The sequence below is a fragment of the Cavia porcellus genome, unplaced genomic scaffold, assembly GCF_034190915.1.
Source record: "Cavia porcellus strain 051 isolate PalLab524CR breed Dunkin Hartley unplaced genomic scaffold, mCavPor4.1 scaffold_25, whole genome shotgun sequence".
Taxonomy (NCBI): Eukaryota; Metazoa; Chordata; class Mammalia; order Rodentia; family Caviidae; genus Cavia; species Cavia porcellus.
This window is the reverse complement of record NW_026947508.1, coordinates 6,424,319-6,450,338: the sequence shown is the minus strand read 5'-3', so window position 1 is coordinate 6,450,338 and position 26,020 is coordinate 6,424,319. Positions and strand designations below refer to the sequence as shown.

At 54.7% G+C, this 26,020-nt stretch overlaps 2 protein-coding genes across 4 annotated transcripts in view; one reads left to right on the top strand and one right to left on the bottom strand.

The window, feature by feature from the left end:
* Positions 1-1,324: 1,324 nt before the first annotated feature.
* Positions 1,325-4,446, bottom strand: LOC134472856 (basic proline-rich protein-like). Its single transcript, XM_063235222.1, has 7 exons — positions 4,368-4,446; positions 4,032-4,193; positions 3,575-3,923; positions 2,772-3,326; positions 2,547-2,718; positions 1,635-2,360; positions 1,325-1,528 (listed from the first exon to the last, which is right to left on the bottom strand). The coding sequence occupies exons 1-7, from the start codon at positions 4,444-4,446 to the stop codon at positions 1,325-1,327; spliced, it is 2,247 nt and encodes a 748-aa protein (XP_063091292.1).
* The window catches only part of Casz1 (castor zinc finger 1), a 140,632-nt gene continuing 116,111 nt past the window's right edge, over positions 1,500-26,020 (top strand). Inside the window, exon 1 of one of the 3 annotated variants that reach the window (XM_063235505.1) lies at positions 1,500-1,655. The gene's annotated coding sequence lies outside the window, so the exon portion shown is untranslated. Of the gene's footprint in view, positions 1,656-2,246; positions 2,320-19,202; positions 19,707-26,020 lie in introns of those variants that run through there. The other 2 variants (XM_063235506.1, XM_063235507.1) reach the window with 2 other exon arrangements.

Below are 26,020 nucleotides of genomic sequence, written 5' to 3'. Positions count from 1 at the left end.
ACAAGAGCCAGAAAATCCACTTCACTACCTTAGAGACCGTGGTGCCTCGGTTTCTCCCTCTGTGGGATGTTGGGGTCCAGCTTGGGAACCTCGGGGGCTGTACGTTCTGCTGAGTCATCAGGGGCAAGGATCTTACAGGTGGTGGATGACACAGCCCTCGGGGACTGAGCGGGCCTTTGGTGTGGGCCAGAAGTAGACAGCTACAGGATGAGGTTCATGGGGGCTGCCAGTGATTGATACACCGCCACTTCCCGTGACTGCTTGGCGTAAGAAGGGGAGACCCTGAAATGAAAGCCCACTTCCCAGCTCTGCACAGAAAAATCCTGAATTGATCCCCAGGCCTATTCCCAGGAGAAAGGAACTGGGTTTTGTTGTTGTTTGTTTTGTTTTCTGTCTGACCGGATTCTCTCCCAATCATGAATGAATACTTGATCCCTCCTTGCCCCAGTGTCAGGGGACAGGAAAGCTCTGCCATCTCAGGGCCAGAAGGCCACCACAGAGCTACGGTTTGGAGATGAGCCGGACACAGTGCACTGAAGAAGTAATGCCACCAGCTGGTACAGCGGTGTGCGGCTGGGGACCCCAGGCTGCTCTGCTGGGGGGACCCGGTGCCCCGCATGACTGCCCCAGACACACATCTTCTAGGATGCATCTCATGCCTGCCTTAAACTGGAAAGTAGTTTTTCCAGAGGCACAGTCAGAGCTGCAGGGCCTCAGGGCTGATGCAGGACACTGGGCTCAGCCTCGTGTGGCCATCGCAGGTCAGCTGGGAAGTGGGCAGGGTGGGCATGGGGCGTTTTCGCCCGTGGAATATCAAAGGCCTCCTTCAAACATGCTATGGGCCACGATGGGGCAGGGGATCGCCTCTCCCAGGACTCTCTTTCTCCTGCTGCCTTGTTCCATTTGTTTGTGGATCGTTTCACTTGGCAATATCACTCGTTTTAATGTTCATCATCAGCTACTCCCCCCACCCCCTCCACCCCCACCCCGTGGAAGGGTCATTCTTGCTCTCTCACGGATTTCTTGCACAAGAGGCTGAATGAAAAAAAAAAAAAACTTGCAAAGAACAAATGCAAAGAAGATAGCAAACAGCGAGAACATTACGTTCCGGAGTTTGAGGATTTTGACATCCTGACTTGCAAAAAACAAAAAAGAGTCAGTTCTTCCGTGGACAAGTGGGAACCAAGCTCAAGGTCTCTCGGGGGTCGGAACAGGTGAGAAGTAACGCCCGCCCATCCATCCCTCCTCTCCTCTGCCCAAGCCTGGACTCCACTAGGTAGAGGGAAATGGAAATATCTCGGAGAGGCAAAAGGGAGCGGCGCGCTCAAACGCTGCTCGAAGGCCGCATCCGAGGCGCGCGCACGCCGAGCCCGGCGGGGCGGTGGGTGGGAAGAATCCGGGAGGGAAGGTCTGGGGGTGTGAGGGTGGAGCGGAGCCGGGCCCCACGATCCGGCCCGGGTTTTGCATGCCACCCACTCGCCCGCTCGGCCGCGGAGAATTCCATAATCACAGCCGGCGAGAGCGGAGACTGGGAGCGAAAAATCCGGGATCCGGCAACTTTGGGCAGCGCATGCGCGCCCACGGCGCTCCATCCCAAACACACACACATTTTTCCCCCGGACTTGGAAAGTCACCCAAAGCCGCCCCAAGTGCAGGTAAGAGACTCGGCGCTCCCTCCGCCGCGGCCCCCCCACCGCCCCCGGCTCCGCGGGCCTCCCGGGGCGCCTCCCCGCCTCGCCCCCTGTCCCGTTGCAGCCCCCCCACCCCCAGGGCTGCCGCTTGCAACCCGGAGCGGGCGAGCGAGCGAGCGAGCGAGAGAACCAGCCAGCCTGCGAGCGGCGGCTGCCACCCAACTCCGGCCGCGCGGGAGGCAGGGGGCACGGAGGACTGGCACCCGGGCGCGGGGCGGCGCGTCGCCCGCGGTGGCCAGGGGAATGCCCGGCGCGCGACTCCGGGGAAGGGGAAGGCTGCTGCTTCTGGGGGTCACTTACTCCAACTGAGGGGGCGGCAGGGTAGGGGAACAGAGGGGGAGGTGCCAGGCGCCAGTGCAGGACTTTGCGAATAGGGTGGGGGCGCCCCCCGCGCTGTGGGCTGGGGGGGGGGAGGGCAGGTGCTCGCCAATACCGGGTAATCGGTCCTTCCATATCGCCCCCCAACTGCAGGGGGGGGGTCATGCGCTCTCCAGGGCACACAAGGAGGCAGGGGTGAGGGGCGCCCGGGGTGACTTTGCAAGACTTTGCCCAGGGGAAGGGGTGGGTGGGGATCTCTTCCAGCCGGCTCTTGGGCCCCGACAACGGGGTGTGCGTGCTGCCGGCAGAGGTAGGCGGCGTTCGCCTAGGCGCAGGGTGCCCAGGGGTGCGCTGGTGGGAAAAACGAAGGCGAGAGGTTTCTTGGATGGGGGGAGCGGCGCCCCCTTTTTCATCTGTGCCTGGGAAGTTTATCTCAAGTGCGCTGCTCGAGGCGCGGCAAGTGGTGCTCCTCACTCGCGCCCCCACCCCCGGCCTCCCCGGAGCAGGCTGGCAGCCCTGGGCACCGAGTCAGAGCACCGGCTCACAGCTGCCCGGCTGCTGGCCGGAGCTCGCCGGGGGCTGAGGAAAAGTTCCGGGGAGTTTCGGCGGTGGCTGTGCGCGGGGAGCGAAGTTGCGCCGGGAACTTGGGGCTGTGGGCTGGCAGGCGGGCGGTGGGCGGGCGGAGCGCTGCGCTCCGGGGGCTGTGCAGCTGCGGGAGACGGTCCGGCGCGGGGTCGGGGTCCCAGCTGGGCTGAGGGCTACCTGGGGGCTTCGTGCTTGGGGCGGAACCCTGAACCCAAGGGCGCAGGGTCGAAATAGGCACTTTGTGGAGGGCAGAAAGAAGAGTGACTTGTAGGGGCGCTGGGGACACCAAAGAGGAAATAGCTGGGCGCCGGGTCACCCCGGCGGGCTTCACGGTGAAGGAGCGCACGGTAGCCGGCCGTGTCGGGAAGTGGGCTTGTCAGGGGGTGCGCGGGAATGAGGGATCGGGCCGGCACCACAGTCACGGAGCTCCCGGGGCGAGGGGCCGAGTCGTGCGCCCGGGGTGAGCCGGCCGGGCGGAGCGGCAGCCGGTTTATTTTTACTCGGTGGCATTTGCAGAATGTGCAGCTGATGACCGGCGGCCGCCAGGAAGTTTTGCTTTCTGTTCTTTCTCTCTTTCCGAAGCCAGCGCGGCCGGGAGCCGGAGGGCTGGGGAGCCCGGCCCGGGAGGGGAGGGCAGGGGGCGCCCGCTGGGCTGGCGAGGTGCGGGCAGGGCCCTGCCGGGGCGGCGGGCGGGGGGCTGCGGGGCGCGGGCGGGCGCTGGGCCGCTCGGAGCTGAGGGGCGAAGGTCTGTCCCCAGCGCTGGAAGCCGCTCCGCGAGGGGAACAGGTGTATGTGCCGTCAATCACAGCGGGAGGGACACTTTGGGGGCGTAGATTAAGATCATAATAATAGATTTTTCTCTAGGGGGTGGGCGCAGACTCTTCTTCCAAGTCCTCCTCGACCCGGGTCCGGAGCCGGGGAGGAGTGGAGCGCGAAGCGAGGCGGGGAGCCGCTTCTCCGGCGCACAAGTTTCTGCAGACCCGGCCTCGGCTCGGGCAGCGGGCCTGGGAGCCGCTTGCAGTCCCGCCGGGCGGGTGCGGCGCGAGTGCCCGTGCGTAAGGCTTGTCCGGGAGGCAGCGGCGAATACACCCCTTCTCCGAGCTCGCCCAAACCCAGCTGGATCGCCCAGCGGGGCGCCGCAGGGGTGCGCGTCGCCGCTCCAGCCAAGTCTGGGGGCGCGGCCCTCCTGCTGTGCGGTTGTCGTGCCGGCCGACCTGGCACCCTCGCAGGGGTGTGGGGGGCAAGACCCCGGGTAGTAGCCAGGCGAAGTTGGTAAATTTAGGAAATCTCGGAACTGGTACAGGCGCGCGATGAGAGCGCGCGAGGGAACTGGAAAACAGATTGCAGAGGAATATTGGTGCCCCCCCCCCCGCGCGCACACACATGCACACGCACACACGCGCGCGCGCGCACACACACACACACACACACACACACCCTGCCGTCCTAAAGGGAGCTGTCCGGGCTGAGCAGGAGCAGCTGCGCCGGGCGTGAGGAGGGGGTATCTGGTCCCCCGGGGCTGCGCCGGGCTGCGCTCCACGTGCCCGGAGGGGGCGCTGGGCCGTTCGGCGCCTGAGCGCAAAGCGCCGGGTTTGCGCCCTGGTGGCGGCGAGGAAGTGCGTCTGGGGCGGTCGTCGCTACCCTGGCCAGCTCTAGCGACCCCTGCCACCTCCCCCGACCCCCAGCCGCTTTCTCATTTCCCAAACTTTGGCTTCTACGGCCTGCTCCTCCTTGGAGCTCTGCCCTCTCCAGAACGGGTGGCGGTGTGGGGACCTCTGCTTTCCCCGCTTCCCAGCGGCGGCCACGGTCTCTCTCCCCGGAACCCGGCGGATCGGACAGCCGCCTCCCCCATGCTGTTAGCCACCTTAGAGGCGGTTGACGAGAGTTTATGGGGAATATTGTTGAACTTCAGTAATCGGGTTTCCAGCGATCTTATGCCTCCTGTTTAATTTATTAGACTAGTTATTCAGTCTGTTGATGATAATCTGTTGCTGGTTTCTATGGAGATGTTAAACTGATCTCTTTTAGAAATCAAACTCCATATGCACTAAAACGTTTAAAGGGGCAGTGCTTTCCTCTTTTTTCCCTCCCCCTTTCTTTGTTTTATTTTGTTTTTTAGACTTTGCACCTTGCCGAGACTTGGTGTCTTATTCTGAGTCTCAGGCGTTTTATTTCCTTCTTACGAAGTAGAAGAGTCCCGAGGACTGACGTTTGGTGGCAAGTACAGCTTATTATGGCTAGCAGAAGGCGCAGGCTTTGATCCCTAACTTGCATCATTATTTAAAACAGATCATTTCACCACCACCCCTTTCCCCCCCATACAGAAGAGCAAAATTCTTTCAAGATCAAAGAATTCAATCTAAAAAAAACCCCAACTATTGTTTAAAAATATAGGAAAGTCAGTTAAATATGAACCGCCCCTTTATATCTGCTCCCCTTGTGTTGAAAGGATTTTTGAATAAGAAAAACAAAACTCAGCTCATTTTTTCATACTTATTAATAGTTTATCTTGCCTCCCCCCCACTTTAATTTAAAAAGAAGTTCAAAGTTAGATTTCTCTGCCTGTGGGGGTTGAGGTATATTTGCTTCTCTTTTAGATCCTGACCATCTGTTTTTGGGAAATTAGCCTCTGGGAAGAAGGGAAAAGGAGTTTTTACTCAAACTTAATGGAGTGCTTTAATTTTGGGGGGGTGGGGAGGGCAATCACTCAAACATTTTAAAGTCCTATTTTCCTTGTTTATAAATTTGAAGACTATAGGTGTCTGGGATGAGGACAGATCATTTTTCTTCCTTTTCCCCTTTTCTGGGTGGGTGTTTTGCAGTAGACTTGGGACTTCTGTGAAGGTAGCGAGGTGCACTGCCTTCAGACAGTAAGGCAGAGAAACATTGATCTTGGTTTGTGACACCCTAAAAACTGCGGTCCCACTCTGGCTCAGATATGTATCGTGCTGACAGATATGATGCAAAACCATTGCATTTCCTAATGACCCTGTGGGACTAAGCTGTAGGGAAGACCATTGAATGCATTTTTAATAATAAAGTAAGGCCCAGGTTCCATTTTCACAGAGGTAGGGGGAGTGTAGGTCTCTCTACAGAGCGGGGGCTTTTGAGTAGACTGCTTGGCTTCTTTACCTAGGACCCCCCCCTTCACTTTTCCATTTACTTTGGGGAGGGGCAAGCCATATACAGGGCATTTGGCTTTCATAAATAAATTTATATCTGGTCAGAAGGTCCAGTGCTAAATAAGAGCACACTTAAAAAAAAAAAAACCAACCTCCAGACTCCACCCCTGCTATGGGAAATAAAACAGTCAATACTTGACTCTCCTCCTCCTTCTGCTTCTCTTTTATATTATTTTACTTTTGGGGGGGTGGAGCGGTTGTTGCTTTTCAGCTCAGATGAGAGAGGAGCCATTCCTATTATTTCCCTCTTTGCTATATTTTAAATTTTTGTTTGATTTGGATTGCAAACAGAGCCAGAGGCTTAGGAGTAAAAAGAGCACTGTGGCTTTAAACTCAGGAGTTTGCATATTCTCCTTGTATCTTTCCCCTTTGCTAATTATTGTGTTGTTTTCAGAGCAAATATGTCATATCCATGGCGACCGGGCAGGTTTATTGTCTTTCTGAAGCAATAGCTCACATAAGTAATTAATGACTTTCTTTTTTTTCCTCTGGCTTAGGTTAAACAGATCATTCAAGGAAAGTCATATCTCTTCTCTTCTCTGTCTCTATACCTCTCTCTTTTCTCTCTCCCCCCCTCTTTCTCTCTCTCTTTTTTAGCCCAGTGACATAAGAACATGAGTTAGAACACCAAAATACTTTAACCGAGCAACCAACAGCTTCTTCTCCTTCATTTCTTCGAGAAACCCAAGTGTCACCTCCAGCAGTCCACGCAGGCTGGCAGTCCCTCTGCCAGGCAGCTGTGTGGGGACGAGGGAGGTGTTGGCATGGCCGGGAGGAACCTGGAGGAATTTGCTTTTCAGGTTGGGGGAAGCAGTCCAGAATGAGCATTTCTCCTGTATTTAGCAGAATTTAATCAAATTGTTTACAGGAAAGAATTAATGAGTTGGTAGTGATGTGCACCCCCAACCTCCCTGCTTTTTCCCGGCTAGTTAATTGGAAGACAAAGTTTTTCTTTGACAGTCACCTTCAGCTTCAGCTTTCTCTGGCCTTTGTCTGGGGTGCATTTTCCTGGAAAAGTAGCTTTTGGAAGCCTCCTGGTTAGTATGTCTATGGTAGGGGTTTTTGTTCTTGTTCCCTCTTCCCCTTTAGATCTCCAGACTGAAGCTGGTTTCTCCTTCTTAGGAATCAGCTGCTGTGATGATTGACCATGACTTGGGATTTTTTTTTAACTTTTCTTCTATGGAGAGAAGAGGGTCCCCTCAGGATGTAAAATCCTCCAGAGGCCACATCTCCCTTCAGTGTGTTGCCACAATAATGGGGAAAGTAGACTGATATTTTTTTTTCCTTTTTTGAAAAATCACCTTTTTATCTTCTGCCCTTTTCAAATGGACCTTTGCTAGCAAGAATCCTTATGATGTCACCCTTTAACTTTAGAAATGTGCTAGATTTCCTGCCTGCATTCACCAACAGCCCTTTACTTTCCCCTAGAGATGTACATTAAGCACATTTATCCTCTTCCCCCCTTTTAAGAATTTCACCTATAGCCAAGGTTTTACGTGTGTCCTTCAAAAAGGGGAATGAGATAGAAAAAGCATTTCTGCTGTCCTCAGACACAACTAAAAAGAATATTTTCCTTCTCCCTGAACTAAGTAAAAAAGAAAAAAAAAAGGCCGTGAGTTGACGGGATGAATCTTTAGGCTCTTGGCATTGACAATAAAAATACAAAGCGGAGAGATTTATTTGGTATCTGTTTTCTGAAGAGGAGAAGGGAAGGCCAGGCGAGTCAGATGCTGAGACTCCAGCGGAGTTGTAATTGAGCGCGTAACCTCTTGATGTCTATATCAGAAAAGCAGACGTGAGCAGAGGGGACCGTGCACAGGCAAACAAGCCTGGGAGAGGAGGGAGCTGTGGGGGAGAGAGCCACAGAGAGAGGGAGATAGATTTAATTTATAGACATTTTAAAAACCGTAATTTCATTAGGACCTGTTCTTCCCTTTCTCTGAAGGGCAGCCCGGCAGACCGATAAGGCCAGTCCCTCTGCCCGGGTTGCGTGGTGTAGGTTTGCTGGGCACGAGCCTCCCGCATCCTCGCCAGTTCCGGGGGCTGTCTGCTGGCTTCCTGATTTTCAAATGACAAAGCCCTGGATAACCAAAAGTCAGGTTCAGCTCTGGCTGCTGCCCTGTGATCCCTCCTCTGAGTGCCACCCTGTTGTGCGACTGAGTCTGTCTCCTGCCTGGGCGGTGGCATCTGGGTGTCTTCCATCTGTCACCCGGCTGCTGCAGTTCCAGCAGCGAGAAGCCACTGGGAGGAGCACCCCCCCACTGCGTCCCCCGCTTCAAGTTCACCAAGTTAAGTTGCTGTGGTTCCGAGGCCACAGCTTGGGGAAGAAAAGCGAAAGCCTGTCGTAAATTCTGCAAAAATTAATCAACCGTTTAAGAGCTGCACGTTAACGAGGTTCCGCGGGCAAGCTGGGCCCTTCTGTTCCCCTGTCCAAAGTCCGACAGAGTGAGGGGCGGCCCACACTCCAAGCAGGGAAGGGGCAGCTTGTTTATTTATTTTGAAATCGCAGTCACTGAGGACCGCGAGGAAGAGGCCAGGGGGAGATGGAGTCATGGAGTATAAATCCTCGAGCGCCCGTGTTCCACGTTGCTGGAATTCCCCCCCTTTGGTCTGCATTTGTCCTGTGTGTCTTTGGTGGAAGAGAGCAAAGGAGTGGGGGTAAGGAGAGAGAGAGAGAGAGGAGACACAGCTCCTTCATTATCATTCTTAATAAGTCTTAAGGAATAAAGAGGAGCATTGAGTGTAAATGCTGGGTAATCCTAACACTTCTCAAGGTGAGAGGAGGCTTGAGGACATGGAGAAAAGAGGCAGCCGAGGAGGGGGCGGCAGGTGGGGGCCCAGAGCGCGTGCAGTGGAGGCCCAGGGGTGGGAGGCTCCCCAGGAGGCTTAGAGCTTGGGGTGGGGAAACCCCCAAGATATCCCAAGTGGGACGGGGGGCTGCTGACACACAGGAGATCGCCCGGGTGGGGCGGCCTGCTGATGGCAGGGAGGGATGGTGGGATTCCTTCCCCTCAGATGTGGGCAGGGGCCACAAGCCTTTGCTTCCTCCTGGCCACAGTGTCCCCAGCCTCTTGGCCTGAGGCTCTTGGAAGAGGCCTAGGTGAGGGTCGGGGGGCGCTTGTCCTGCTTCAGGACTCCTCTTGCTGTCCCCTCTGGTTCCCCTGCCATGGCCACTCTGGGAATCCCAAGGGCCTGAGCGGCGGCCAGAGCTCAGCTCCGGACACTAGGTGGCTTAGGGGATCTGCGAGGTTCTCAAGCAGCAGCAGCTGCGGGCTTTCCTCTCCGCCCCGCTGGTGGGCTCCACGGTGTGGTGCGTCTGCTCTGCCGGCTCAGCGGGCAGCCCTGGCGGACTGGCACAGCCTGGCTCCCGGGCAGACCCTCCAGGGACCAGCTCCCGGGCAAAGTGAACATGAGGCTGGAAAGAGCTTCGGAGGGCGAGGCCAGCCAGCTGGGGACACTCACAGCAGAGACCATGGACGAAGAAAACCCAGTCTGTGTGCTCTGCCCTGCCGTCCTCGGCCACCTGGGCACGAGGCACTGCTGAGCCCTGAGGGGACTCGGAGCTGTGTGCTTCCCTGCTTTGGAGTTTCTGTGCTCCCTTTGAGAATCCTCTTAATAAAAAAATTGTCATAAGCATAAATATTGCTTATACTTTGAGGGGTCTCTGAGATCTTATAAACCCAGCCTAAAGACCCTCCAGGGTCCCTTGCTCTGGTGGGCTTCCTTCCAGTTCTCTGGGATGGGCAGAAGGAGGGAGGAGGCAAGATCGGTCCTCGCCGCCACTCCCGTGGGAGAGGAGCTGCTGTCCACTGTCACACAGGGGACCCTGGAGATGAGCAGGCCAGCCCGGGTTGCCCACTGCAGAGCCACACCTGCTCAGGCAGATGCTCCAGGCCAGGTCAGAGGCACCCGGGATTCCCGAGAGGTGGAGGAAGGGTTTGCTCCAACGTCGTGTTCCAACCATGGGGCATGTTCTCTGGGGAGACAGGTGGGCATGGAGCTCGGCACAGGTCCGGTTTGACTGAACCAAAGTTAGGTGGAAATTTAAAGGGAAAAAAAACTATTTCTTTTGGAAAGCAACTTCTGGGGCGCTCACGAAGGGTATATGGGAGTTTGAGGAGAAGGCTGGAAGCCGAGCTGGCGGGTGTGAGGCCAGGAGACAGCGAGATGGGTTAATGGTGAGTGGATTCTGCTTTGCTCTCGTTTAAGAGCAGTAATGGCCAAATTGCATGCCCTGCGTGAGCCTTGCTGACGAGATTTACCGAAAGGAAGCAGCTCTGCCTCTTTGCTGCTGATCTCTGGGTAGGTGAGCCCGAGTGTGTGTGTGTGTGTGTGTGTGTGTGTGTGTGTGTGTGTGTGTGAGCGTGTGCGTGTGTAAAGGAGAAGGGGTGCGGGAATGCACGCTGCCGGGCTGGCACCCTTCCCCAGCACTAATTGCTGGCAGAGTACCCACAGGGGCTGTGCCAGCGTCTCCAGCTCTGCCCGCCCCCACCCCCTCGCCCCGGGGAGCCCAGCTGTGCAGCTCACTTTGTGAGGGCCATTTCCGAGCCCACTAGTCCTGGGGCTCCTTTGGGAATTTCAGGGAAATCTGATCCTTGGGGAGACTGGGGGGTCACGTGCCCGCGTATCTGGCTGGGGACCAGATGAGACATGGGTGGTCCGGAGCTTGCTGAGATCCGACTGTCCACACCGCTGGCAGTCCACGCTCCCCATCTCTGTGGTGCTCTGTATCTGTAAGGTGTGGCCGGGGTCGGGGAGGCAGCAGAGGACCCCGTTCCTTAGCCCTACTGTGAATCACTCTGGTCTTGAGCAAGTTGTTTGACCCCGCTGGGCCTCCGTTTCCTCTGCTGTCCAGTGGCCTCCGATCCTGTGGCCCTCCTAAGGTTGTTCTGACTGTCAGCTGGGCTTGTAGCTGTGCAGATCCTCTGAAACTAATTAAATGTAACGAAGAATTTATCGTGGTCAAGAAGAGGGTGTCCCCAGTGTCAGGTGAGCTGGCCAGGTAGCGCCTCACGTGATACGGTAGCCATCTCGAAGGGGACCCCTGTGAATTCTGTTCCAGAAAGCCAGGGCTGGGACACAGTGTGTGGTGCTGGGGTTGTTTTTATATCAGGTTATGGGTTGGCTCTCTTTATCTCTAGAGTCTGGAGCTGAGCTGAGGATTGCTTTTCAGGCAGAACAGGCGACCCTATCGAGCATGTGAGGCTACCCACAAATTCACTGAGGAGCTATACATTATGCCTTCTGGATCTGGTGAACTGGGGGGTGACCTGGCATCACATACTTACTGGACTGTGCCTCAGTTTTTCTCATCTGTGAAATGGGAAGCGCTCACTGTGTACCTGGGGGACCAGGACTCCATTAGGTGTGGTGTGATACAGTGTTGCTTGAAAGTGTTTCTTGTGTTTTCTAAGTCTCTGTGGCTGCCTGGGGGTCTTCCTGGTATTTTGGGTGATGGGTCAGGAGAGAGGAAGAAGGGACCATGCTTGTGTATGGGTGATATCAGTCCCAAACTGGGGCTAGGACCAAATGGTTCCTTTTGTTTTTTTTGTTTTTGTTTTTTGTCTTTTTGATACAGAGTCTCACTATGCAGTTCAGGCTGGCCTTGAGCTCACTTTGTAGCCCAGGCCGGTCTCGAACTTGCAACCATCCTCCTGCCTCAGCCTCCCAAGCGCTGGGATTACAGGGGTGCACCACCACGCCTGGCTGCAGGGGTTTCTCTTTCCCATAGTGGTCAGATTGGACGTTCCTAGAGCTCAGAGGGGCAGCAGGCCCATCGTAGGAAGTGCTTGGGAGAGAGGCTGGGTCAGAATGGAGGACACAGCTGGGAATTGGCCTAAAGTACCTGTGGACCCTACGGAATTCCAGGTCTGGGGACCCCAAAATCCCGCGCATGAAGGCCCCAGGCGGCAGAGCATGGGGCTTGGAGCTGTGCTGAGCTGAAAGTGAATCTTGAATTGCGTTTCTCTCACTTGTCCAGGCCCATTCTCTGGTCATCCTTAGTTTCCCTGTCTGTGAAGTGGGCCAGGATTCCTACCTCAGGGGTGGCTGCGGGGATCAGGTCAGAGGTGCCCATCGTGCGGCACTTGTTCCCAGCCTGCAAGTGGCCCCAGCAAGCTGCACACAGTAGGTCTTGGAGTGAAGGTAACGCATGACGTGGCCACGTGGCCAGCTCGGCCTACGCCTTCATCCGGTTGCTGGTGACCGGTGCTGACTTCGGAGGCTCAGTTCCCGGCTGCAGAACCAAGCCAGGCTGAGAGCAGCCGGTGTCCCTGGTCTCCTGATGTGGATGGAGTCTAGGTTTCCCGCCTGCCCTTCAGGGGGGCTGCCCTGGACACCCAAGGCCTGGGTGAAGGCGGGAACATAAGGAGGGCTGGGAGAGGAGGCAGAGGGGACATGGACACAATGACCGGAGGAGAAGGGCACCGGGCTGTGGGGCAGGGGGCACCGGAGGGGCGAGGGGCACTTATGGAAGATGAGGTGTATGAAACTCCATCGGCCTCTCCCATTTCACTGTGCTATGCCAAAACACTCGGGTTTTTGTTTCACTATCTGAGATCTGGGAGCAGGTTAATTTCCATGACGAACTCCAGGCCACGTGCTCGAAGGATTTATCTAATTAAACTGATGCTTTTTGCTATGAAAGAAAGGAAGGAAGGAGTGAAGGAAGGAGGGAGAGATGGAGGGAAGGGAAGGGAAGGAAGGGAAGGAGAGAGGGAGGAAGGCAGGGAGGGGTGGCTGGCTGACATCCCTGTGCCAGAGGCGGGGTCCTTGCTGGTAAGCCGTGGTCCTTTTTGTCTTCTCTTCTACTTTATTTCCAAAATAGTTCTCGGGCTAGGAAGGAATAGGGTAGCCGGCGGGTTTAGGTCTATTCTGGCCAATCCAGTGTCACTAGCCCCCATAAAAATGTAAATTAAATTAAAGATTTGGTTCGAGCCCTCCCTTACCACACGTGGCTGTGCCACTATCATCAGGCGACACAGAAGCAGAAGGTTCCCAGCATCACGGAAGATACTACTGGGCTCCACCCCTCGGGCTTGGGCTGGACAGCTGAGCCCCAGGAGCCAGCGATGGTGATGGAGAGAGGCACTAGGCAGGGGACACACCCCACCTGGAGCCAAGGCCTCTGTGACATGCGGCCACCTTGTCACCTCACCCCAGCACAGGTTTCCTCTCCCGGGGCAGGACCAAGTGGCCGCCCCTGCCTAGCATCTTTGTGACCTGGGACAAGGGTCTTAGCTCTCTGAGCCCACGGCGTTGACGGACAGTAAACAGTCTTGTGGTCATTCATGAAAGTCACCTGGTAAGGTGCATCAGAAATGGGGATCAGGCTGGGGATTTAGCTCATAAGCACCTGCCTTGCAAGCACACGGTCGTGAGTTCGATCCCCGGTTCTGATAAAAAAAAATGGGGACTTCCATTCTTAACCACGGTTGATATTATTATTTTCACAATGAGTACTAAAGAGTATTGGTGACCACCCAGTTCTTAGGGGTTCTTCCCCTGAAATGCTGATCGATCCACCTGGACCCTGTCCTGGATTAGTCTAAATGAGCTCCCCTGCCTGCCACCGCCTCGGTCTGCTTTCTGGAAACCTCATTTGGACCCCTCTTGCCATCTTTCTCTTCTCTGGACAGAAGGAAGACCTGGAACTGCCTTAAATTAGCTCAGCCTTTGCTACTCGAGAGTTAGAGCCCCTGTACCTCCCAGCACACACAGACACACAGACACACAGACACACAGACACACACACACACACACACACACACACACACACACACACACACACCTCTGCTGGCCGAACCAGATGACAAAAACAACAGCAAGACCAAAGTATTAAACTAGGGAGTGTAGCTGTGGCCCTGGACAGACTGGCTGGGTTTTTACAGATGGGGGTGGGAGCCAGCGGCCCCGCAGGGACGTGTGTTCATTCCCGGACATTGCCCAGTGCCCTGTGTGCTAATGTGGAGCTGTAAAGTCCCCTGTATTGTACAGGCTCCTTCCCCCGTGAAAAGGCAATTGAGCCAGTGAGTTCCGAACCGATCGGAGCTGACAGTGACTGAGAATTTGGCAGTGGGTAGGAAACCCGCTCCCCCGCCCCCCGCGGCCTCCACCCCGACCTAACCCATGCTCTCTCGGCCCCTACTGAACTCCCAGTGCTTGTTTGATTTGCAGAGGGATCTGGCAAAGAGTTATGATTTCTTTTGGTATGGACGGTAACAGCAGCAGCCGGGGCTGTGTCCCGACCGACCCGCGCCCATCCCAGGCGTGGCCAGCCCCCTCCCCACCTCCCAGCTCCTCGCCGCCTCCGTGGCTCCACCGGTGATCCCGAACGAGTTAAGGCTGAATCACATCTAGACCCAGCTGTGCATTTGACTCTGGGCTCCTGAATGAGGCGATGTGCTGCGCTCAGCACGATCGGAGACTGTCTGCCCCAGTGACCCACCGGCCCCCGCCGTGCTGGGCTCCACCGGTTCCATGGGACCTGCTGCCCGGTCTCAGGACCTCCTGGCCGGAAATCCGGGGAGCTGGTGGTCGCCCAAGCTGAGGGGGCCTTGCCCGGTGCCCGCCCCATGTCAGCCTCCCGTGAGAGACCTGTTTTACTGCACACATTTTGAGCTGGAGTCACCCCTCTTTGCAAAGAAGCCTTGCGACTTGGAGGGTTTGTGTATGCCACGGCTCTGCCCTGCCTGAAGTGCTCCTGCTGACCACGTCCGTGCCCATAAATCAGTCAGCAGATAGTGGCCTGCGTCAAGTCCTCGATGATGGCCACATCCTTCGAGCTCCCCACTTAAAATTCCCATGGGCCCCCGGGAGGGCAGTGTGGCCGCGCTAGCCTGTGTTCATATAGCTTGACACCCACTCCCTGGAGGGGTGAGGGCTTTTCCTATTTCCGGGGGGCAGGCGGCAAGGAGAAGTGCTTCTTTTGGCAGAATTACAGCTTGTTCTGTAGGGGGGTGCACGTGGGACCCTGTGGCCGAATGCCTGTCAGCACCCCCTTTCTGGAAAGGCCTGTAGAGTCTGACTGCTGGGCTGTGAGAATAGTGGTTAGGGCCATAGAGTCAAACTCATTTGTGAGGCGTGTTTTGGGTACATATTATTATTATTATTATTATTATTATTATTATTATTAGTTTTTTGTTGTTTCAGTAGCTGGGATTGAACCCAGAGCCCTTTTTAAAAAAAAAAAATTTTTTTTTTTTTTGAGACAAGGTCTCATTAAGTTGCCCAGGCTGGGCTCAAGCGTGTAACTTTAGACATAGCACTAACTCTTCTGAGCCTCAGTTTCCCCACCGGAAAAGAACTAATCACAGTGCCTCATCTGTGAGCTTGCAATAACACTGGAAAGGCACTTGATACATGGCAGCCGACCAGCTACTGCCATTACCCTGTCCGTCCTCAAGAAGGTACACAGCAATAGACTCAGGTTTGCTCCTGAGCTTGTGATTCAGGATGCCCAAGGCCAGGCCCCGGTCCACTGCCTGTGGCCACCCAAAGTCTGCTGAAGTGTGCATGGGGCCTTGGAGGATCAGAGAAAAAGCATTGCAATGCCCATGTGGAAGCCCTCAGCCTGGGCTGGCCAGCCGGCCTCAGGGGGGAATCCACTCCCAGGCCCTGCCGCCATCTTGGTTCACCTTGGCCTTTCTTCGACAGACGGGCGTGTGGCCCTTGCCCTCCCCCAGCAGCAGGTGGCCTTTGCAGCCTGGCACCTGTTCCTGGAGGTTGGCTGCCAGGAAGGTGCAAACCCAGGAATTGCCCTCTTGGTGTGTCCTCCTCCGTAGTACAAGGCCGGTGTGCTCCCCACAGGGGCTGGCCTGGGTCTGTCCTGGAGGAGGAGATCAAAGGAACGGCCGCTTTTCTCACCCCAGGGTCCCCTCCTCACCCTCCAGGTGAGTCACAGGAGAGCCGAAGCTTGCGTCCTGAGATCTGTATGCTGGGAACCTTTGGGGAAGAGAGATGACCGGTGAGAGGATGTGGAGGATGGTGGCAGGGTATGGGTGAAGGGTCTGGCTTTTATCTCCCGAAGGCAGCAAGCAAGCCGAGTTCTCTCACATTTTCATTTTATTAATAGAGGAAGGAAACAGCTATTTACTGAGTGCTGACTGCGTTTCAGATCCTGTGCCGTGACTCTTGTGGGATCGAAGGGCACGAGGCAGGCGGTGGTTCGATTCCTATTGTCCCCGGCAGGAAATCAGGTTCTGATAGGTTAAGTAACTTACCTGGGTTCACCCAGTTCATTTAAGGGGGGCTGCCTTTTGCAATGGCTCAGAGATGCACCAGTGTCTCCTGTGCTTTGGAAAACACAGAACTGTATTTTAAACAGTTTTTGAAACTAGCTAAAAGGAAAAAAACAATCACTTGAAACAACTATTGTGGTACAACCTTGTTTAGTATTTAGTGTAATTTCCTGCTTGTATTTTCTCCCTGTAGGGGCTTTGTGCATTTGTGTAATGTGCATTTTACATAATTTAGGATGGGAAGAGAGTATGGTTTTGATTGGGTCCCCGGATGAGACAACAGGGTCTCCTGAGCCAGGACTCGTGAGGACTCAGTGTCAGCGAAGTGGGAAGCCTGGGTTTGGCTCTGAGCCATCTTATCAGTCACGAGACTCCTGAAGTCGTGTCGGTGAAGGGATGGGCGAGTCAGACCCCCGGGTGCTCTCCTGGGTTGGTTTTGCCCAGTTAAGTGGTCGAATTTTCCTTTTAACTCGCTTCCTTCTTGCTTTTGACGAATGGGAATATTTGTACCATTTTCCCGGATGACCTCTTCTCCTTGGGGTAATGAGAAAATGAAAGTCTTTGCTAAGTGCTTTGAGATATTCAGATATAAAAATGGAGAGCAGAGTGTTGGCGTGGGCCTTCGGCTGCCAGGGCACTGTAGAAGGAGGAAGCCAGGTTGGTGGGGGTGAAGGTCAGCTCTGGGATGGGGCTGTTGCTGGAACCGCGTCCCTCTGGACTCGGGCCCGGGGAGTCCGTGGCCTGGCTGGGGAGGGGTGGGCTTTGCGGGCTGCCCCTGCCCATCCTCCGGGTGCAGACTCCAAGGCCAAGGTGATACAGAGCACTCAAGCAGAGCCCCTTCCTCGGCTCGCATCTTGTGGATAAATGATCCGATTCAAGGAGAGGTGTCCCCCGCCTGTCTTCGCAGCGCCAGCCCAAGAATAACACGGCAGCCTAAATACTGTGTCACCTACTCGAATAATCATCCCGGAGGTGATTTCGAAACATGGAAAAACTGTGTGTGATCGGGTGAGAATGTGTCCCCCACCCCTCCATTTGCCGGGTGACATGTAGACCACGGTGGAAACTATAAAAATGCAGACGCTCAAAGGACAAAGCCTGAAAGGTAGTCCTGCAAATGAAAATTATAACGTTAAGGGCAGCAGGACGAGGGTGATTTGTTTTTTATTTCACAACATTTTATTTAAATTCCCCCCTATGATTAAAAACCAACAAAGCCAACGTGTCGGCCCAGCAGGGAGCCCTGGCAAGGGTGGGAGGCGGGGCAGCGCCGGGCGGGCGAGAGGGCGCCTGTACCCACGGCCCCCGCAGGGCGCTGAGCTCACTGGCTCTGCCAGCCCTGGAGACCTATGAGATCTCGGGAAGCCGAGGCGTATCGGTGACTCAGAACTCCGTGTTGTGCTGTTCAACAATAGCTTTTGTCCTTTGCCCAAAACCCTAGGCCAGTGTGTGGAAAAAAATTTATAAAATTATGAGATAGTTTGTACTTTCCTTACCAGCCGGTGCCAGCTATGGGTGCTTTATTTATTCAAGGTGGGGAGGCAGGGAAGGCGGGGTTGGAGAGGGGGAAAGAAAGGAAAAGAAAAACAAGGTAGAACTCGGACAAGGCCCAAGAAAGGTTTGCGCCTCCACAACAAACTTTCTTTTGTTTCATGGGTGGGGAGAAAAAAATAAGAAGGAAAAAATGCAGAAGCCAGTTCGAACCAAATAAAACTCCCCGGGCTGTGTGCGTGGCGTGGCCCCTCTGGTTTCCCTGCAGTGGGCTTTGCCTCTTATTTGTGCAGCAGGGAGGCCGAGGGGTGGGGGACAGGCCCAGGAGGAAGGGGCTGAAGCCAGAGGCCAGGTGGGAGCACCAGGGCTGGACCGGGCCTGGCGCTCTGGCCAATGTCGCCCAACTGCCAGCAGCCTTTGCCCTCACTTCCAGCTGGGCTAAAAAAGATTCTTACCTCCTAGAGTCCAAGAAGCTGCCACTGCTAGTGGCCCCAGAGTTCGGGGGGATCAGGGGCAAAGACGCCTTGGCCCTGTGTTGGTTTAGACTAGATCTGGTCTCCCAGTGGCTTCTGAAGAGTTGGTTGTTTTGTTTTGTTTTGTTTGGTGGTCTTGGGGATCGAACTCAGGACCTTCATACTGAGCTACCCCTGTTTTATTTTTATTTTGAGACAGGGTCTTGGGGTCTAGCTGAGTCATAAGTTGCCTGGGCTGGGCGCCAACTTGTGCAATCATCCTGCCTCTGCCTCTCAGCGTGCTGGGGTTACAGGTGTACGCCAGCACACAGAAGGCATTTTAAGACTAAGACTCAGGAGTGAGGGCCTCGGGACAGTTGGGGAGAGCTGTGGGAGTGTGTGTGAGAATGTGTGAGACCATGTGTGTACATGAACGCTGTGGTTGTGTGTAAGCAGTTGCACGTGTGATTGTGAGATTGTGGGTGAGTGGATGTGCAAATGATTGCGTGTGATTGTAGATCTGTGTGAGTGACTGAGACTGCGTGTGTCTCTCTCTTGTCAGTCGCTCCCCCAAACAGAATAAAATTTCAGGGGAGCTTTATATCTATTTCTTCACATATTACTTGCTTCCCTGCCCCAAACATGCTCTCCTTATGGGGTGTCCTGGGATAGCAGGTGATTTTTCCAGATTAGCTTGGGCACTTTTGTGGAAACCCTGCAGGGTCTTCTCTTGGGCAGTTGTTTGTCCAGGAGGAGAAAGGAGGCTGTGGGTTCAAGACAGAGTCACAGAAACCAGAGGGGTCCTCATCCGGGAAGCAGACACCTGTGTCTGTGACCCTGGTAAAGACCCCAACTCCTGCTCTGGGCTCAGGGATGATTCACAGTCCGGCTTCTGAGGCTCCTGTGGGCTTCTATGCACCTTCCTGATCTCTGAGTCCGTGTGACCTTCCCCAGAAGAGGGTGGCTCAGGGATTACTGTCCGTGTTGTACGGATGAAGAAATCGCGGCCAGGAGAGGGGAGGCCATTTGTCAAAGGTCCCCAGCTAGTCCAGGATAGATTTGGAACCAGGGATAGGCTGCTTGGAAACCCGGTCATCTCACCCAGTGGCACAGGGCAGGGCTGACCAGTTCTACACACGGCATTACACTTCCTTCCGCAAAGGGACACTCCTGGGGTGGGGGTGGGGTGTCAGGGTTTGTGGCTGTGGCTGGGGGTGACTGATCTGCTGGTTCTAGGGACTTTTCTGTGGAGGAAAGAGCCCCCGGACAGGGACACAAACAAGGGGTTTCTAGCCCCCCTCTGCCACTGATGAGCCCCCGCCTCCCAAGCTCGGGGCTTCATCTCCTTGGAACCAGAGGAAGGCATCGGTGGTTCCTCGGTGTCTCCCAATTCAGGGCAGCTGGAGGTTCCTGCCACCATCCAGAGCCTCCAGCTGTGCCATGCAGCAAACCCTCTCCCACAACCTGTCAAACCAGAGATGCCAGTTTCCCTGAGGCTCCCAGCAGCTCCCGCCCCTATCTTGTACCAGGCAGAGCCTCTGCAGACTCGGCGGGCAGTGCCCGTGGCCTGTGCCCCGTACACCTGCTTATTGATAACCGCGTGTCTGCGTGAACCTTGGGCCAGAGCCCTTTGGTTTGAACTTGCCTTGTTTCGAGAGGCTGACACGTGAGAAAATTACAAGCAGAGGAGAGGAGTGGTACCTTATGACAAGAGGCAGCTGTGAAGACAGGGGCAGGCTCGTGCCCAGGGTGAGCACCATCTGGGCGGGAGGCCTGGCTTCCAGCTGTGGGGGCCTGGAAGGGCAGAGCCTGGGAGGAATGATTCTGAAGCCACTACTATGGAGATTAAGGGGATGAGAATGTAAATCTCAAGTAAAAAGGTAATTGAATGTAATAGCAAACACTGCTCGCTCTATGTTAATTTTAGCTCTTCCCCTGGATACAAGACGCTGTATTAGTGTTTTATTACCATTTTGTTTGCACTAATAAAATAGTAAAATTTATTTCAAGGAAGTTGAAGGATGGTTTTACAATGCAAATTTGAAGAAATTGGACTTTTCATTTATGCCTCTGCTATTTTAAACCCTGACGGGTGTAAATTAGCTGCAGGAGCTGAGCAGACCCCACTGACGGGGTCTGGGGAGGTGGGAGCCAGGGCAGAGGTTCCCGACTAACTCGGGGCGGGAAGGAGAGAGCCCAGCCTGAGAGGCCGGGGCCACTCCAGAGCCTGGGCTGGGTGGTAGGTCAGAGAGGGTCGGGCACCAGTGCCATGGAGCTGGTCAGTAGGCACACACGTGCCCACAGACCTCAGACTTCGTCTTGTCCCTCTCTGAACCTTGGCCTCCTCCTTCCTGTCCTGATATTCACTTCGATTAGACCAGCTAGACACACGCATCCTTTGAAGGGGGGACACACAGGGCGGGCATCAGAATCTGCAGCAAAGACCCTGACCCTAAACAGAACCCAGAGTGGGAAGCGGGGACTTGGACCCAAAACCAGCCCAGGAAGGTGGCCAAACGTGTCCACCTTCCCCCGTCTTCCCTCTGGCCCAGACTACTTGAGAAAGTGGAGCAGGGTTTTAAGACGCACTGTCTTTCCAAGGTAGTTGAGCCCAGCTTGGTGATGGTGGTGGTTTTCGAGAACCAAAACCTAGAAGATTGAATGTTTTTTCTTTTTTTAAAACAAACCAAATCCGCCAAGTGGGCTGAATTTTAGGAAACCCAAGGATGATAGAGGAAGGCAGAGAGGACAGGAAAACGGTGATAGGAAAGGTTCGTTTTGAGTTTTGGTTGAAGGATTCAGGTTGGATCTTGTTTTATCCAAACCGGTTTGTTTATCTCTGAAAAATTATCGGCAGCAATGGCCCAAAGGGATGCATGGGGGACCTGCTTCCAAAGGGTAGGGAGCTCAACAAGTGTTGTAGTGTCTGGCGGAGTTGGCGGCATGTACTGCCCAGGGTTTTCTGGCTGGCTGCCTGCCTGGTGTGGGGGAAATAAATGGTGAGCCTGTGTTGCTGGTTTCCAGCCCCAAACTCGGGTCTCATGGGGTTTTCTGGTGTGTTTTTTCCCTTGGGTGGGGTGTATGGGTGCCCGGGTGTCTCATGGGGCAGGAGGCGGGTAAGGAGAAAAGGCAAAGTATTGATACTGGCAAGATGGCGGGATCCGTCGCAGAAACTGGGGTTGTCGTTGACAGCTGATGGTGTGAGCTGTGGGTGTGAGGACTCTGGGGCACAGGGAACTCGTCGGTGTCGGGGCAGAGAAGGGGAGACAGGCCCCAGGCTCTCCCGGTGCCTTCCCAGGCCCACCGTGCCCCTCATGGCCTCGCGTGGCTCTCCATGTGGTCAGTGCTGGAGGAGGCGAATTGTCCATCCCGGCCTCTGCAGGGTCCTTTGGATCAAGGGGGTCGTGGATGGGATTTCTTGGGGTCACGGGGCTCCTGCTGAAAGTGAGGGTTTAAAACGAGCTAGAATCCTCCTTTTTTTTCCGTTGCTGGGTGCCCAGGAGGCCCTGGTGGCTCTGGGCTGGTAGCTGAGGGGCAGGCAGGGAGGGAGGTGCTGAGCTGTTGGAGGCCACCAAGGCCACCAAGACCAGGCCAGGACTGAGGACATTGCTGGAAGAGCACGGAGGGTGGGTCCTTGAGCTTTGGAAATGGTTTCCAAGTCTCTGGGAGGAGGGATGCACCTCTGTGTACCCAAGGATTTAGAGAGGGCACCAGGCTGGGGGTGGCACTCCAAATGGCTTTCAACCCAAAACTGTAATTACTCAAGGAGCGGATGGAAATGGGAAAAGAGGATTAGCGGGGTGCCCTGCTGGGCCTGGGGGTGCAGGTGGCACAGGGAGTACCCGGATTCAACACTGGCCCTGCCAGCTCTCTCAGCTCCACCCAGAGCTGGGTCAGAGCCACCGTGGCCCTCTCTGAGCAATGCCCAGGACCCTGGCACCTCGCTCCTACTGTTTCTGGGGATCAAGCCCTCTCTAAGCAGCCGCAGTGTTACCCAGTTCGTGTTCCCTTCCCAGCCTGTGATGCGCCATTCTGCCCAGTTTGATGGTCTTTCGGGCCTGGGGTGCGTGTGCATGAGCTGAGGTCAGAGTGACCCTAAGAGACCCCAGCACCTGCCATCCTGTCTGGCCACAGTAGCACCTGCTGCCTCTCCTGTGTAAGGTTTGGGGGAGCCGGGTGTCTTTAACCTGGACAAAGGGAGTCCGGGATGCCAAGGGCTTTGCCTGCAAGGCTCTGCCCCTTTCCTCACTCGGCCCTCTGGGGTGTGATGGCGGCAGCACCCCCGGAGTGTTCTGAAGCCCCCCCATGGCCTCTCCCTTCTCCCTGCCCCCTTCCTGCACCTGTCAGCTGTCTCATTGACTGTCTGGCTTGGCTGCCACCCATCCTCTCCTCCCAGGCCGGCCTCGCCCCCGCCCCCGCCCCCGGCCCACACTCCCTCCCTTCCTGTCTCTGCCCACGGCTGTCTCTACCTGCCCGTCGCCGGCACACCTGAGGATCCGGGGCTGCCTAACGGAGTGTGGGCACAGTTCAGGGTGTTTACCAGACAGCCAGGATCAGGTATTAAATCCTGTTGCTGTCTTCCCAGGGCCGGGTTCCTCAGATGGTTTTCCAAATCCCTAATCTCAGCGCCCGCATCCCTGCCTGGCCTATGTTTGATGGAAGCTTTCCTTTCCGATTGAAGCTGAACCCCGCAGGATCCGTCGCGAGGCTGGGTCTGGGTTCCCACCGGTGCGCGATGACACAGCTCGAGGCCCCTTCCTCCCTGGTTCTGCCTTCCTCCCCTCCTTCCTTCCTTTGGGAAGCTCAGTGGTGGAGGCCAAGAGTCTGCCACCAGGGGTTCTAGAGGCTTCTCCAGCCTCAGCAGCCCCTCACTAGTGTGGTCCCGAGGCCATCTGCTGTCACTGGAAGTGTGTATGTGTCCCATGCCAGAAGCCAGGGAGATCCAGTTTAAATGACAGCCCTGCCCAGGCCTCCAATCTAGGGGCCAGTGTGGGGTTTACTCCTGGTGCCGAGTACCCTGACCCGTCCGAAGATGTTCCTACAGCACACCTGTCCTCCACGCGATCTCTGACTTGGTTTGGGATGTCACAGCACTAGGGATGAGGCACGCTGCTGTTTGGTGCTCAGGGTGGACATCCTGTCCTCCTTCAGCTGGCTCCACCTCTGGGTATCAGAAGGGCTCAGGTACTCCCCAGAGTCCAGGGACGTTGAGGCACCCAGGGGTCTCTGTTCTTGATGTGCTGCAGAGGCAGCTCCCGCAGCCTTCCCTTCTGTGGGACACCCGAGGACATGTCCCTTCCTAGGGTGGCAGACTGCTCTGCCGTGTCCTTAATCTGCTTTCCTGGAACCTGGGCTTGGAGAGGCCCATTGGTTCCCTCCCAGGAGGGGAGGGACAGGACTGGGACCCATTCCTGACCGCTGGTGGTGGCCTGGATCTACCCCTCCGAGGGTGCCTGGCCCTGGTGGGTGTGTCCTTTCTCTGATCTGCCATGTGACCTGGGCAGACCCTTCTAGTCTGGCTACAGACTGCCTTTCTTCTACCATGCTCCTTCTCCTCCTCCCTCTAGGCAACCGCAGGGCTCTTGGGTCTCACAACTGCCCGAGCCTCCCTCCCTCTCTCTCAGGTCCCCTCACCGTGTTCTTGCTGGGCTCCAGGTGGCACATGGTCCCACCTTGCCCCATTGCCTTCGAAGTTTCCACTGCTCTAGGCTTTTCTTTGTGTTCTTTTTTTTTATTAGTGTGCTTCGGGGAACACGGGTCTAAGTGAGGGCCTTGGCAGGTGCACAGAATGTGACAGTCGGCTTGGCTCTGGGTTCTCAGCTAGCACCGTCACCAGCAAAGCTACAGGCCAGGGCTCCCAGGGAGTCCTGGGTGCCAGAGCTCTTGGTATTATTTTGGAATGTTCTTATTTTGAATACGTGTTCGTTTTCTAATATGTGTTCTGGACAGTGCTCAAGAAGTGAGATAGAGGAGGAGACAGGCAAATTCTAGAGAAAATCTAGAACTGGGCCAGTCAAGACGACGACACCGAGGAGGGCAAGGAGGAGGGTAAAATTAATTCATTAGCAGAACTTGTTTACTAGCCTTGCTAGGCGCCTCCATTTTAAAAGTCTACCTTTACAATAAGTCGCTAATTAAAATACCAAATTAAGCAACAGCTCTGTTTTTTTTTCCCCTTACACTTTAATTGCATGATTTTTTGTGATGTAATTTCTGGAAACACCCAGTATACCTCACAGGGCTGATTGTGTGATAAACTATAAGCACCTGAAACCAGCCCAAAAAATAAATATATAAAGCCAAGGGTAACCTAAGGTAGATTGGGAATGATAGAGGACAGCAGACAACAGGGAACCAAAAATCCATAATAATAATAATAAACCTTCGAAGTAAGAGCATTTATCCTGCTGCTTATACCTCCCACTTTCCCCCCACACACACCAAAATCAGAGCAATCTCTGCGTGTGGGAGGAGGGTAAAGCTGAGAGAGAAGTGTGACGAGGGGGGCGGTCACCGCCTGTCCCTCCCTGTCCCCCCAAGTCAGTTCACAGGCTGACAAAAACTGGGACTCTTCCCTGACTTCACTTCTAACCAGCTCTGTACTTTGGGGGGATTCTGACCTTTGAGGGTGATTTTCTTTGGCCCCTCTTGTTCTAAACGTGGAAGCAATCCCAAGAGGGGGTGGGTGGGGTGACACCAGTCTCTCTGGGAAGAGGCAGGCAGTGTAGCCCTGGCCTGGCTGCTGGCCCTGCATACTGACTACTCCGAAATCACATGCCCCTCTGGAAGGTAGAGGGGGATGGATGGGCCGCCCAGAGGGAGGTGTGTGCTGACTTCCCCACCTGCCGCCTGCTGCCCTGGCCAGGTGGACCTGGGTGGACTGGGGGAGGGTGGCAAAACCTCAGAGGAGCCTGCGGGAGCTGGCCGGGCTGGGGCTGCTGGGAAGCTGGGCCCCCTGGCAGCATTTCTGGGGGTTTTGGGCTTCCTGTGTGCAGGACACTCGGGTAGCAGGAGCCGCGGGGTGCGGGGGACCCTAAGTCCAGCTTCTATTTCCACTCGCCAGGCAAGGGACCCCATTGGCCAGTGACCCCAGAAACCTCTTCATATACTTTGTTCCTGGGGAAAAAAAAGAATTGCTTCCCCTTTTGGGATCTTTAAAAAATATGTTTTCTCCCTAATTGTAATTAATGTTCACAGCTAATTGGAAATAAAAAAGAATCTAAAAAAATTTTTAAAACATATACCTATTTTGGGGCCGGGGATTTAGCTCAGTGGCATAAGTGCCTGCCTGGCAAGCACAAGGTCATGAGTTTGATCCCCCACACCAGAAAAAAGAAAAGAAAAGAAAAGAAAAATGTACCTTTTTTTTAAAAAGTATGTTAGAGAGAAAAAAAGAACTACTTGTAAGCCCCAGAAGTGTAAACTTAGACAAATTACTTAATATTTCAAACCTAAAACAAACAAAAAAACTAATTCAAAAACTCAATTTCCTCATCTATAAATTGGGGGTAATGGTCATATATGTATCTTATCAACTGGTAAGGATCCAGTTCAATGAGCCACATAAAATAATTAACACTGAGCCCAGAATGACATACTTAAATATTTCTGTTTTTATAGTTAATGATTATTTTCCTACAGCCTTGGGATAAAGACTTTTAATTTTTTTATTCAAAAAAAAATTTTACATTGATGAAATTATTTATCTAACTCTGTGCTGTCCAATTCAGTTCACCCCTGGCCACATGTGGCTATTTAAACTTAATTAAAATTAAATAAAATTTAAAAATCACGTCCTCTATCATATCTAGCACATTCCAAGTGGTCAGTAACTGGGGCCAGTGGCTGTTGTACTGGGCAGTACCAAAAGTGGTCAGTACCTGGGGCCAGTGGCTGTTGTACTGGACAGTACTAAAAGTTCTCCCAGGCAGCAGTCAAACAACAGCTACCATTTTCTGCTCTTCTAAAGTGTCTCTTAATGGCTGCATAGTAGTCCACCATGTGTACAGATCGCACTCCTTTGGTTGGCCTGAGTTTCTGAGCGCCCTCTGGGCTCTGATTAG

Coding starts and splice junctions, on each gene's coding strand:
- LOC134472856 (XM_063235222.1), bottom strand. CDS start 4,446: ATGGGGGAGGCGGCTGTCCGATCCGCCGGGTTCCGGGGAGAGAGACCG. Junction 3,924..4,031: donor GCTCCCTTTAGGACGGCAGG/GTGTGTGTGTGT, acceptor TCTGTTTTCCAG/TTCCCTCGCGCGCTCTCATC. Junction 2,361..2,546: donor AGCCGGGCAGCTGTGAGCCG/GTGCTCTGACTC, acceptor TTTTCCCACCAG/CGCACCCCTGGGCACCCTGC.